At 34.7% G+C, this 13,952-nt stretch overlaps 2 protein-coding genes across 2 annotated transcripts in view; both read right to left on the reverse strand.

The window, feature by feature from the left end:
• px (MAP7 domain-containg protein plexus) overlaps positions 1–3,060 on the reverse strand; it is a 220,091-nt gene extending 217,031 nt beyond the window's left edge. Inside the window, exons 1-3 of the mRNA XM_075309089.1 lie at positions 2,642–3,060; positions 1,888–2,566; positions 162–1,821 (exon numbers count right to left, since the gene is read on the reverse strand). Coding sequence (XP_075165204.1) covers positions 162–1,793 — 1,632 coding nt within the window. The 5' untranslated portion in view covers positions 1,794–1,821; positions 1,888–2,566; positions 2,642–3,060. The remainder of the gene's footprint in view (positions 1–161; positions 1,822–1,887; positions 2,567–2,641) is intronic.
• Positions 3,061–8,086: 5,026 nt separating this feature from the next.
• Positions 8,087–13,952, reverse strand: part of dnr1 (E3 ubiquitin-protein ligase defense repressor 1) — a 31,974-nt gene continuing 26,108 nt past the window's right edge. The window contains exons 2-5 of the mRNA XM_075309091.1: positions 11,131–12,191; positions 8,765–11,063; positions 8,345–8,697; positions 8,087–8,300 (exon numbers count right to left, since the gene is read on the reverse strand). Of these exons, the coding sequence (XP_075165206.1) occupies positions 10,229–11,063; positions 11,131–12,191 (1,896 nt within the window). The 3' untranslated portion in view covers positions 8,087–8,300; positions 8,345–8,697; positions 8,765–10,228. The remainder of the gene's footprint in view (positions 8,301–8,344; positions 8,698–8,764; positions 11,064–11,130; positions 12,192–13,952) is intronic.

Below are 13,952 nucleotides of genomic sequence, written 5' to 3' on the forward strand. Positions count from 1 at the left end.
TGCATTCATTTTATTAATGGTGGCCATACATATAACAACCATTTTGTTCTACCAAAAATGTTATGCAAATTTTATGCGTTGAATATTGCCATCGAACTGGGCAAGTTCCCTCCACACATATTTCACTCTTGAGTTCACTCGATTTTTTTTATTTCACTTACCTTATAATGATGCCATTGTTTCATCAAATGCTCATAGCATAAATGACATGCCTGGATCATACCACGTGGATCCATGGGTCTTGATCTTGCCGGCCTGGGATGCATATCGTAGAATATGGGAAAATATGGACGATCAACTTTATCATCTTTGGATTTGAGAGTACTGATCTCTATTAGACTGCCACGTCTCTGCTCATCACCACAAGCATAGCAAACTTCAGTGGTGGAATTTTTATCGGGCATAGATAAATCCAATATGCCCACCTCTAAGGGTGGGGCGGAAGCATTGCCGCCTGTGTGGGGAGGCACAGACATTGTAATGGGCGTCGATGGGGCAGATATCGAAGATGAAGGTCGCATATTAAGATCGTTGGAAGATGGGTCGATGTTACGTAAATCTAAAACATCTTCCGATTCGCCTATATGCCCTGCATAATCTACACTATAAGGACTGGGTGGACATTGTTGATGAGGTGTAGTGGTCCTATGTATTCCACCGCCACCTGCGCTAAGATCTGAAGGTGACATTGCTGGATGAGGTGGTAAAGGTTTAGAGCTGGTCGTATAATTGTGAGGAGAATTTTCCAAAACTAAATGAGGAGCGCTATTGTAATGCGAGGGTGTAGTCGAATGTTGTTGCATTGGTGCCCCATAAGAATTATGTAGTACAGAATTGGAATATGATAACTGACCCAATTTCAATTTATGATGAGCATAGGATGATGGTTTAATGTTTAACGCGTCATAGGCATTGCCTTGGACACTTGAGGGTCTTGATGAAGGCGATGGCAAAGGCATGCCACCCTCACGGGATTGAGGTCTACTCAGAGACTGTGACCTTTCGTTGGGATTGCGGGAGAGTGGTAATGGTGAATTCCTTGTGTAATAATCCTGCGAAGTATTGAGAGCTGGCGAAGGTGAAGAGTTGCGAGATATCGAGCCACCTTGTTGACACATTTGTGGCTGATGAGCTGCTGCCGGAGCATTAGATGAAAATATTGAAGATTCGTTGCGATATTGGGATGGCGTTCTAGGATAGCCATAAGGCATTTGTGTTTGTTGCGAATGTTGTTGATGTTGTTGTTGCTGTTGCACACTGTCATTAGCTAGGCTAGATTGAGCCAAGTGCTCGGCACTTAGACCCAACATTTGGGCTGCATATTCACCCTGGGTGGCTATGTCAGCTCCTATATAGGGTTTATTGTCAACCCTTTTCATGTGATATATACGTTGTATATGGGGTTTCTTTTCCCTTTCGTAAGCATCCCATTGCTCGTTAAGAGAGCGATAACACAGATGACAAACCATGACATATTGTTGTTGGGTGTTCAGCTGCGGTACCCCGGTGGGAGGTTCATGGCGTTCCAAAAAAGGAAAATAGGGTTCTTGGGGCCTCTCATAATTGGGTCTGGCACGCAAAGGTTCATAGCCACCTTGGCCACCGCAAACATAACAAAGAGGTATAACTTCATTGGAACGATAGGGTTGATGGTGACTCTGATAATGTTGTTGTTGCTGCTGTTGCAGCTGGGATGCAGATGAAGATGACGAAGGCCTAGGATGCTCTGACTGTTGATGTTGCTGTTGATTGCTTTTCAGCTCATTCTTAATGTAAGCTTTGGCTTTTTCCATCTTTCAGATTTTCGGTGGAAATTGGAAACTAAATAAGATAACAGATTTTTTTTGTTTAGAGAAATTAAAAATTAGTTGCCAATGATTGCATTACCTTTTTATGCCAGTCGGTTTTGGTGTCCAGTTATACTCGACCTAAACATCCATTCATCTGTCCCGGCACATTTGAGGTCACTTGTATTATTGCAATTGGATACTGTTCTTTGAACATGTGTATAAACTTTGAAAGCGCGTATGTGTTTGTGTAGTACGGGTGAGTGTGTGTGTATGTGCGTAAGTATGTATGCACTTCTGCTGCAGCTGATGGCTATGGTTTTGACGATCGAGATTGTTATTGGGATGATGATGATACGATTTTTGTCAGTTCTTTTTGTGACCTGCCCAGTGTGAATGCAATTTTATGTTGTTTTAATTGCTTTTATCTGCTACCATGGATGACTGCAGTCGTTGTTGTTGTAGGTCTCGTTGATTTTGTTGCTATTCGTTTTGTATTTGTATTTATTTTTTTGCATTTATTGGTATGCAATTATGAAGCAGAAAGCAGCGGCAGCCCACCCGGAGAGTTGTCATAAAACGTATGTCGCATGTATGTCTCTTAGCTCGTAGTAGTGGGCCACTCTTGATGGATTGAAAGGGGAGTTATAGAAGTATGAGTGGTCAGCCACCTGAATAAATATGCAAAATATGGATCCGATACCACTGCTAAAGTGTTCCTGCTGCTTATAGCTTCGAAGAAAACACTTGGGGCAAACAGACCGTTGCAAAAATATATCCTAAAGAAATTGAAAGTTAGTAAAACTTACAAATATTTAGAAAATTTCATAGCCCACTTGTAGTGAGTATATTACCACAAAATACCAGCTAACGCCTTCAGTATTTTTGGGGGAAACAACCATACATCGCTCTGACCCAAAGTTCTTTTTTTGTACTGTATTTATTTTTGCTTCATAATCAAACAAGCAGCAGCAAGCCAAAACACACAACAAAACCCTCACTTAACGTCATCCAATACAACGACGACTATGAGAAACCGACACGGGACGGACGACAGGGGGAACCTTGCTCCAATTTTGAACGATTTGTAGTGTCGTAGATGAAAAAAAGAACGCGTTTAGCTTTTCCTATGGATGGAATCAATTAATTGCTTAATTCAAAAGCTAGGGACAATTCAGCGATATGATAAAAGGAGCCTCATTGCCCTTAGGTCGTCGTTGTTAAAAATTTTAATCGTCCCGTTTTCTTTATTCACTTTTTCTTATATCTCTTCTTTCGCTCCAAAGTACAAAGCCGTTGACGTACTGGAATAAATGACGGAGGAAAAGATTACAAACATGACGGCGGCAAAAATTTCATAAAAGGCTCAGAGAAAACTAAACTTGCTTTTAGAACTCTACCTATATTTTGATTTAAGTCGGTAGGGAAGCGTTCATAGACATTTTTTTTGTGCAAATGTCTGCCTCTGTTAAATTTTTATCATTTGTCAATTGCGCCGTCCAGACTACATGGGTTTACCCGGACGACAGTGATCCTGCCACACCATAAGTTATGTTCGAAGACATAATCGATACTACAGCTTGTTAATGGGATTGATAACACATTTATCGATATTTTACACCTCTGGCAATTTTTAGCGTTCGGTCACACTGTAAGATCCATTGTAAACACAGACATTCCGTCCAGATAAACTTATTGTCTGAACGGCACATAAGATTCTTAACAAACACGCGGATAATGCGCCTTGCAGACTATAAGTTCATCCGGACGACAGTGGTCGTGTCGAACATATCCCATATATTGGCCACATTATAAGTTAAATCCGAGGGCATAATCGATACTGCTGCATATTTATAGGATCGATTGGACACACTGTAAGATTCTTTACAAATGCAGACATTCCGTCCGGAAAAACTTATAATTTGTAAGACGCATAAACCTATAATCTGGACGGTATTAGAAATATGCAATAGTGCCAATAACACAGTTTTGCCATGGATTTCTTATGGGAGCAAAATGATAATAATCAAAAACTACGCCTCACGGAATTTGTGCTAGCAAATATAGTAACGGATTTCTTATGGGTAGAGGAAATTTCGTTAAGAAAAGACAGAATTATGCATAATCACTAGAAGGACCAAAATTGCCCAGTATATCGAACCGAGTTTTTGGGCAAGACAGTACTACCCAATAAACACAGGATGAGCGTTTTTCAAATGCAACAACTTTTCAGTTTGAGGGTAAATATAATTTTCAACATAAATTCAACTTGACTTGAAATAGGTCATCTTCAATATACCCAATAAACACAAACGTTTGAAAAATGCTAAATTTCAACAATTTTTTCAAAGGATTAGGGTAATATTCAAGTTGAAAAATTGTTGAGAAAATCGCGTTCTCAACAAAAAACAGACATTACCCTCAACAATGAAATTCAACACATTAGCAATAATATGTCAAGTGTTATCCTCAAATTGAAATGCATCGCTACTCAATAATTTGTCAAACAATTTTCGATGCGAGTCAAATTCAAAATTAACATCGTTGCAAATACTTTTCAACCTAAATTTTTATGAATGATATCCCCACTTCAAATTGAAAGTCAAAGCCAAAATTCTATGAATTTTGTATAATTTATTCATTTTCATCAAAATAAAATATATAATAATACACTTCACTACATAATACACTACAATACCAATTGATAAATAATAATCTTATTAAACATATCAACAAATAAGAACAAAAAAAAAAGAACAAACAACAAAACTTTAAATATCTTAAACCTTATTAGTAAACACTTTTGCATTGATAATTCGATTTCCTTCCTTTTGGTGTCATAAAACAGCATTAAAATTTGTTAACATGCGGGCAATTTGAAATTAGGAACGTACTGGACCACGTGTTAGAATTGATTTCCAGCAGAAGGAATTCACAAAATATCCATTTTAAACTGTTAATAGCATATGAATTAAACAGACGATGTGATGCACATTTTCATCCTGAAGTTGTTGATTTCAACAATTTGTTGTTTTTAACAATTTTAATTGGTTGCACTTGTAATGTTTCTGGAAACTTTTTCTTGACGATAAGCCACTCATTTTTCATTGGTCAGCTTCTTAATGTTTGCAAGAATGTAGCATCCAAAGATTTTAGTTTTCTGCAAAGAGATTTAAATTTAGTGACTTCTCTAAAGTGTTGATTTAATTTTTCATATTGACGTACCAATTATTATAAACTATTTGAAGCAGTTCCAGTTAATTGTCCACCATTTTTTCATCGGTCAGCTTTTCAATGTTTTCAAGAACGTAGAATCCATAATTTTAGTTTTCTGCAAATTGTTATACATTTAGTGACTTTCTTTAAGTTTTATTTCATTTTTTATTTTCACTTACCTATTTTTATAAACTATTTGGTTATTTGTCTAAAATTTTCCATTTTTTTAATTCTTGCAATTGACCACGAACTTCGTTGCACAAATAAGTATTGTAAACCACATGGTTTTTTCGCTGCATTTTAGGGTAGTGTTTTGTCAAAGTTTTCTCATATTATCTTCAACACCTTTTCAAAGATTTCGTCAACATTTTGGCAAATTGGAAGTAGTTCAATTTGAAGTGGGGATATCATTCATACAAATTTAGGTTGAAAAGTATTTGCAACGATGTTAATTTTGAATTTGACTCGCATCGTTTGACAAATTATTGAGTAGCGATGCATTTCAATTTGAAGATAACACTTGAGATATTATTGCAATGTGTTGAATTTCACTGTTGAGGGTAATGTCTGTTTTTTGTTGAGAACGCGATTTTCTCAACAATTTTTAACTTGAATATTACCCTAATCCTTTGAAAAAATGTTTGAAAAATTGTTGAAATTTTGCATTTTTCAAACGTTTGTGTTTATTGGGATTCATACAAATTTAGGTTGAAAAGTATTTGCAACGATGTTAATTTTGAATTTGACTCGCATCGTTTGACAAATTATTGAGTAGCGATGCATTTCATTTTGAAGATAACACTTGAGATATTATTGCAATGTGTTGAATTTCACTGTTGAGGGTAATGTCTGTTTTTTGTTGAGAACGCGATTTTCTCAACAATTTCTTAACATGAATATTACCCTAATCCTTCGAAAAATTGTTGAAATTTTACATTTTTCAAACGTTTGTGTTTATTGGGTAGTGTCTGAAAAAATAATGTACAAGAAATCGAATTGGAATAGCCACATTGACAAGAAGACTGATAAAGCATACAGATATTGCCCTGCCAGCATTTCAAAGTTCCATTTCATCCTCATCGCTACCACAGACTCGTAAGTGACACTGCAACAATCATCAACTGTGATAGTATTTTGCCATCACTATTCGCATGAAAGTATTTTGCCATCACTATTGTTACAAGAGCTATTTTATATTATAATTTATTTAAATAAAATCGATAATGAAGTGCTGGAAACATAGATATTTCGCTTAAAATTGTAAAAGTTATAGATATTTCGCTTAAATTGTAAAAAGTTGGTGAACAACTTTTGACTTTCTAAATGGAATAAAGTGATTGTTTTTCAGATATTTTACAGACACGCTGCCTCCATCAAGAATAAAAACACTGGTTGATAGACGCTGCAACATGTAACTTGCCACTTGTAAATCAAGGTTCAAGTGTGGTTCACTTTTGGGTTTAGGAACTGCCTGAATTTATTCTGACAATTGGTTGATAGTTTTGCTGCAAGTAGAGGATGCTGATGAGGAATGTGGTAATTTCGAAACGTACGTCCATCCAACCATCTTGTAGTCTATAGGGATTTGCCCAAATAAATTTGACAAACATTCTTTTCCTCTGTTGGATAAGCTACACTTGTAGTTTAGTCAATACGTGGTTTTAAGCTGAAATCAAAACAAACAAGAATGATTAAAGAAAAAACCAATAAAAAACAAAAAACAAAACAAAACGAATGAAAAATAATAATAAAATTTATTTCTATAGATAATTTTGTCAAAATTTTATTTCTATTGAAAATTTTAATGAAAATTTTGTTAACATTTTTATTTCAATAGAAAATTTGTGAAGTACCTCTTAGTTGAAAAGGTATATTTTGCAAAATCTACCAAAACATCAAGAATTCTACCAATCTACGCAAAGAAATTCCGTTGCGGATTTTCGTATTCCCACAAAAAATATACGTAAACAACTGTTCACCTATTGCTATGGTTATATTTACACACTCTGTGTACTTGTGGATCACAATCCCCATCGCATACCACACGTACCGCCTAAAACTATGCAAGAAAAGTTGTCTATCGTGTTTCTCCCCGGAAATGTCATACTAAAGTGGTGAGTTTCGATGATAATGAGATGAGATAAAAGGATTGTTAGATATTGTATATTTTAATTTGAAACAAGAAATTTCCCGCTACTGTTTAGAAAAACTTATTTGTATGTTTTCTGGCACATTTTTAAAATGATTTTGCAACCTTTTATTGCGAGTGACACTTTTCTTGCAACTTTTTACAAATTCTAAACAGTAACGTTGGTATCAACATAACAGAAAAAAATGCAAAAATCAAACTACCCTGCCAACATTTTTTGAATTTGGGGGCGCTTCTGAGAATCCCCACTACGTCGAAAACAATCATATACGACATCAAAAACTCGTCGGAAAAGCGCCGTCACTATTGAGAAGTTGTACCACGCCAAGTTATTACGAAAAAGTTTCTCATCAGTGCAATTATTAGGTGCCTATTTATCCTCATTCACATTATACTTCCAAAATCCACTTTGACTAGATTTCAACTGTCATTTCCGTTATAAATAAGGGATTTCAAATCCACATTTAATAGATTTTGAGCGTAATGTGTATGAGGTTTTAGATCAATTTCGAAGGACGCCAATAAGAACCCCTGCAAACTATCAGAAAAAGTGCATTTTAAGGTAATTGTAGAAGAATCATTGTGGTCAAGTAAAACACGATTGTGTAGATGTTTATTGATTTGATTAAACATTTATAATTTCTTATAAATATAACATTTTTCGGTTTATCTCATCACATCCCTGCCAACATTTTTTGAATTTGGGGACTCTTTTGAGAATCCCCACTACGTCGAAAACAATCATATACGACATCAAAAACTCGTCGGAAAAGCGCCGTCACTATTGAGAAGTTGTACCACGCCAAGTTACTACAAAAATGTTTCGCATGAGTGCAATTATTAGGTGCCTTTATAGATCAATTTAGAACGACGCCAATAAGGGACCCCCAAACAATCAGAAAAAGTGCATTTTAAGATAGTTGTAAAAGAATCATTGTGGTCGAGTAAAACACGTTTGTTTAGATATTTATTAATTTGATTAAACATTTACAAATTCTTAAAAATATAACATTTATACCACTATCACATTACATTTAACATAATTTTTGGCATTAATGATGATGTTGAGTTACAAGTAGCGAGTTACATGTTGCTGCGTCTATCAACCAGTGTTTTTATTCCATGGAGGCAGCGTCTCTGTAAAATATCTGAAAAACAATCACTTTATTCACCAAATTGTTCACCAATATACCTTTCACAATTTTAAGCGTATAATCTTTGTTTTCAGAACTTTATTTTCGTTTTTATTTAATTAAAATATAACAAGCTGGTTGCGCTTGGCGTTTCACAAAAAAAAAATGGCTTTTTTAACAGTAGGGATGGCAAATTACTTGCATGTACTTTTTGATGTACCTTTTCATGATGGTTGAAGTGACATTTGCGAGTCTGTGGTAACGATGAGGTTGAAATGGAACTTTGAAATGCTGGCAGGGATTTAACATAATTTTTTGCATTAATAAAAGAATGATGTTGAGTTTTAAGTAGCAAGTTACATATTGCAGCGTCTATCAGCCAGTTTGTTTATTTTCGATGGAGACAGCGTGCCTGGAAAAATATTTGAAAAACGATCACTTTATTCTATTTGGAAAGTCGAAAATTGTTCACCATATACCTTTCACAATTTTAAGCGTAATATCTATGTTTTCAGAACTTTATTTTCGTTTTTATTTAAATAAAATACAACAAGCTGGTTGCGTTTGGCGTTTCACAAAAAATAAAATGGCTCTTCTAACAGTAGTGATGGCAAAATACTTTCATGTACATTTTGTACTTTTTGATATGCTTCCCCCATCACAGTTTGCGATGGTTGTGGTGACATTTGCGAGTCTGTGGTAGCGATGAGGATGAAATGGAACTTTGAAATGCTGGCAGGGTAGTGTTAGTACCGAAATTTGAAACTAACTATTGTTTTCGTATAGTCGTCAATGCTTCACCTATACACTTAACCGGAGTCGACAATACCGTAACGAAATAAAAAATTAATTTCTACGCAAAGAGAAATTTCCAAACATTGAAAGAGTCGACAATTTAAAAATGTTTTTTTGTTGTTAAATCATTATATATATATTTTTTTCAAATTTTAGTATGAGGATCTATCATCATCTAGAAATAAGTGTCCCCTATCTAATTAGTCTTATGGCCAGTTTCTCATCCTCCGATTAATTTTAACCGGTGGATAGACCTCCGGTTAGTAAAATTTTTGTATGGGATTAGCTGTTTTATCGACACGATAAATAATAACAAGACATTGAGAAACTGGCCCTTACACCAACTGTATAGTTGAATAAATATAAAAACACATGATACATATTTATATTAATATTTTAATTGGTATAAACATTTATACATATTATCTATGTACGAATGTATTTGCATTGTTTTATTGTGAGAGTTAATTAATTCGTATTAATTGTACATATTTTTGTGATCGAAACACAAAATCAGGACTAATATTCATGTAACACAAATAAAAATAGAAACGACGGACAATATTTACACAAACATATTGATATTATATATAATACAATTAAAAAATAAATAGTTACTTAACAAATTAAAGGGAACATTAGTAGTTCTGGTCATTATACTTAAATGCTAGTTTTGAAGGAATTGAAAAAGGTGGTTATTTCTTTTGCTTGGTATTATTTTCTTTATCCCAGTAAACACAATCTTTTGAGAAATATTTTGAAAAATTAAAAAAAAACAACAACAACAATCCCAATAAACATACATACATTTTTGAAAGGATTTGAATTCATCAAGTTTTCAAAGAGTATGCCTTGAAAGTGGTGGTGAATTCAAATGTTTGTGTTTACTGGGATATTGGGAAGCGTATTGCAGTCAAATATATCTCAAAGTTGTGTTTATTGGAATGTTTGGTTAATATATTCTTGTATTCGTATTAAATGATAAAATAATATGGGCTAAAACTATATTATACTCATATATACTGGTTCGTTATAGGACATTTTTGTTGTGGTTTTTCTTTTGTGTGTGTGTGTGTTTTTTTTTATTATTTTGGGGGGATTCGGTTACATCCCAATTAATTATGGCTACATTTTGTATGGCTTTGTTTCTAAACTACTGTAGTCAATTTTTGGGTATTATTTTCGAGCGTTTTCGTCTGGGATAACGTTGATGCTATTTCGTGGTCCCTACTGCCTTTGGGGGCACTTCTTAATTCGGGTGGCAAATAGATTTTCACTACATTGGTGATTTTTACTCGACAATTAGGACATTTATCACAACGGGAGGCACACTGATCACAAGCCATAATATGACAGCAAGGATTAAACATTGAATTGATGGCATTGTCCATACAAATTTTACAGGTCATTGCTTCTGAGATTCTGGAGTCGACACAACGTTCAATAGCTGCTTCACGTTCTTCCTTTTCTTTCAACATGCGATCTAATTTACTGGCCATTGATGAAGCACCGCTACTACTACTACTACTACCAATTCCATCTGTATTCTCTTCCTCAATCAAAGTTTTCATCATGGAACCCAAATTGTTAATGTCATTGCCTTCCAAAGCATTTGACTCACTCTCATTGGCCATTGGAGTAACAATGCCACGTTTATGGAGTATACGTCTGGCTTCTTCGATTACCTCTCGGCTTGTTTGTCGAATATCGAATATGTATTTCTTGCCTAGTTCAGTGTCTTCTTTGAACATGGAGGCTATGGTTCCCTTGAGATCTCTGGTAAATTGATTTGTCACCACACCTCGTACCTTGTCACAAACATAAAAGGCATGACGTTCCGTAATCGATCTGTAGAGGCCAGCGGCAATACAGTGTTTGGGTAATTTAATATCCACTTCACGCTTATCGTTATTATCATCTACATATTCTAGTTTAAATGTTCGTCTAAATGATTTTGCAGCAGCTATGGCGCTAAACGGAATGCTGAAATGGCGAGAAAGAACCATAAATTAGTAATCATATCGGTTACGATTTACGATCGATAACTTACTTCTTTTCATTTTCTCCGGTGGAAACTCGAATACCATGAGCTCCTACTGCTATATCACAACGTTGAGAATTTTCACCAATTGTAAAACCATAGAAAACCTCTTCACCATAACCCGGTAACTCTTGGATCTCTTGCAATAGCCAATATTTGGCAGATTTCGAAGACATTTTCAACATGGCCAATTTACCATGCTCCACAGCAATTTGTCTTAGAAAATCTTCAGGTAATTCCATGGTTTGACTCTCATCTCCTTCATCACTAACTGGCCTTATAATATAATCCTGATAGATACGTAGAGGCGAGTTCCTTATAGAATTTTCTATTGACTCTTCAAGTTGTAGACTATTATCGCAGACATGTTGCATTTCGCTAGGTACTTTGGTAGCAGTTTCATTTGTACTTGAGGTAAGAGGTTTGGTTGATTGTAAATTGGTATTAATTGAACTATAGGCTAATGATGGTGACGGCACTGATGATGGTGTTGGTGGCATAGAACTGGCTGTAGCCGAAGCTACTGACGTCGAAGCCATTTGACATTGTTGCACATTATCAATGTGTTCCACTGATTTTTGTTTCGATAGTCGACGTTTCTTAAATGATAATACATGATCCTTATGATCTTTACGATCTTTTATGGACATTTGTTGTTGCAATTCTTGTTGTTTCTGCTTTAGCATTTCATATTCTTTACGAATTTTCAAGGGACATTCACATTTGAGAGCAGCCTCATTGAAATGTAAACCATCAGCTTGACATAGAAATGCAGCCAATTTTGCCGCGTTTGTCCAATTTTTAGCAGATAAACGTCCTTCTAATAGATCCGCCTTGGCTTGCATATAAAATAGATTACGTGCACTTTCTTGTAGTATAAAATGTACTGGTACCCAAAATTTAACACGTAAAGCCAACATTAATTGTATACCGCTACCACTGCCGCCATCACAGGAGAGACGATTACGTAAATTAATCCATTGATGGGTGCGAGATTCCTTTTGATTGGGTGTCCAATGTTCTAGACCGAAATATTCCATTTCGCATATAATGCCCAATGCCTTGCAGACCTGAGGAATAGAGATAATGAAGAAATATTTTGATTAGTTTAAAAGGCCTTGGATGGATGTATGTAGGACGGTTATATTTCCATTATGCATAGCTTATGTAGAGGAAATTATTATGCTAACTCTATGAAGATGCAGACTTGATACAGCCACACACAGCTTCTTTTTATAGAATCACCAACAGGTGCTCTAACTGTAATATTACATTTCATATTTTAAATAGCATTAGGAAATAGTCAGAGAATGTGTAACAAGAAGAAATTAATATTTTTGGGCAAAGATTATTGACTTTAGCCCGGAATGTTCCTCTAGCTAGCCGATAACGCAGTATCGGCTATCATGTATTTCTTAGTGTGTAAATGTAACAACGTCCTAACGAAAAGTTTGCTAGCGAAAGTGTCGGGCGTTTTTATGCGACGATGCATTCTTCTCATCTTTCCTAGATATGGTGATTTGTGCTTTCTCAGTTACGGTCTTCTCTTAGTAATTTCTAAGAATTTCGTATCAAAAAGGATATTCGGATAGTGTTACTCGTAATTTCTAAAATAATTGTGAATATTTCGTTAACGCCTTCAACTATTGCACCTTAAATTCTTTTATTTTAAATTAATTCTGTGTTTAAAGTAATTAAAAATTAATTTCGGGATTGATTCAGAAATATTTTTTTTCTATGAATGTGAGCGTGGTAAGACTACACGTGTCGGTAAAGTAGTTTTTATCATGTGTTATTATTAATGGTAAAAATGTGAACAGTCGATTACCCACAAATGTTTGGACAGCCGTTTTATAGCCGTATAATTTCTTATAAACAAAATTTTTAAATTTAATGGTCATAAATATTTGCCGGTTTAAAAGTATTTAAAAATAAGGCAAAGTATCTCCCATGGATACCAATACTTTTTCACACACTCAGACCCATAAAAGGCGACCCAAATTTTACAGTATTTTACCGTCTTCTATGGCAAACATCTTGCAAATTTTTCTTTGTTCCTACAACAAAAAAGAAGACCAATAGACTTTGTTTTTGTTTTTATTGTTTGTAGAATTTGTTTATCTTAATATTTCTTTGCTCTCATTAAAAAAAAAATACTTTATTTGCTAAAAAAATATAGATGACAGATTACCATATACCATGTTCAAGACAAGAATGAGTGTAGGTGGGTGAACCAAATACACACACACATATATACATATGTATTTATATAGGCAAATATATATGTATTTGCTACGCCCTATATTTTAGCTGGTGAGGAGAAAACAAGAAAATCGTGCTGGCCAATATTTAATGTTATGTTTACTAGCCTATCGGTTCAATGTTCTTGCGAACCCATTGTTTATTTTCTTTTTATCTGAAATCGCCACTGACAAGTGTTTACCTCTTAATGGAAGGGTAACGATATAAAGACATACACTCAAAGAATTGGGGTTTTTCATTATTAGTAATAACATAACTGATAGAAACAAAAGAAAGTCTGCTGAAAATGGGATAACTATTAAAGTCCGCTATGCAGACTTGCATGCCAATAACAGAGTTTTACCATGCATTTTTGTGATAGAAAATGTAAACAATCGATAACAACGGCTCATGGGATTTTCGATGGGAAATTTAGTAAAATTAGGAAATTTCTTTAGAGGTGCATAGCAGCCTTAATTTACCAAACAAATACTTATAGGTTATTTTTCGCTTTGAAACAATTTTCCATAAATTGCAGTTAAGAACATATTTAACGTAGTTTAAAAATTTAATTAAAAAATTTATTCAAA

The sequence above is a fragment of the Haematobia irritans genome, chromosome 5, assembly GCF_050003625.1.
Source record: "Haematobia irritans isolate KBUSLIRL chromosome 5, ASM5000362v1, whole genome shotgun sequence".
NCBI classification, from domain to species: domain Eukaryota; kingdom Metazoa; phylum Arthropoda; class Insecta; order Diptera; family Muscidae; genus Haematobia; species Haematobia irritans.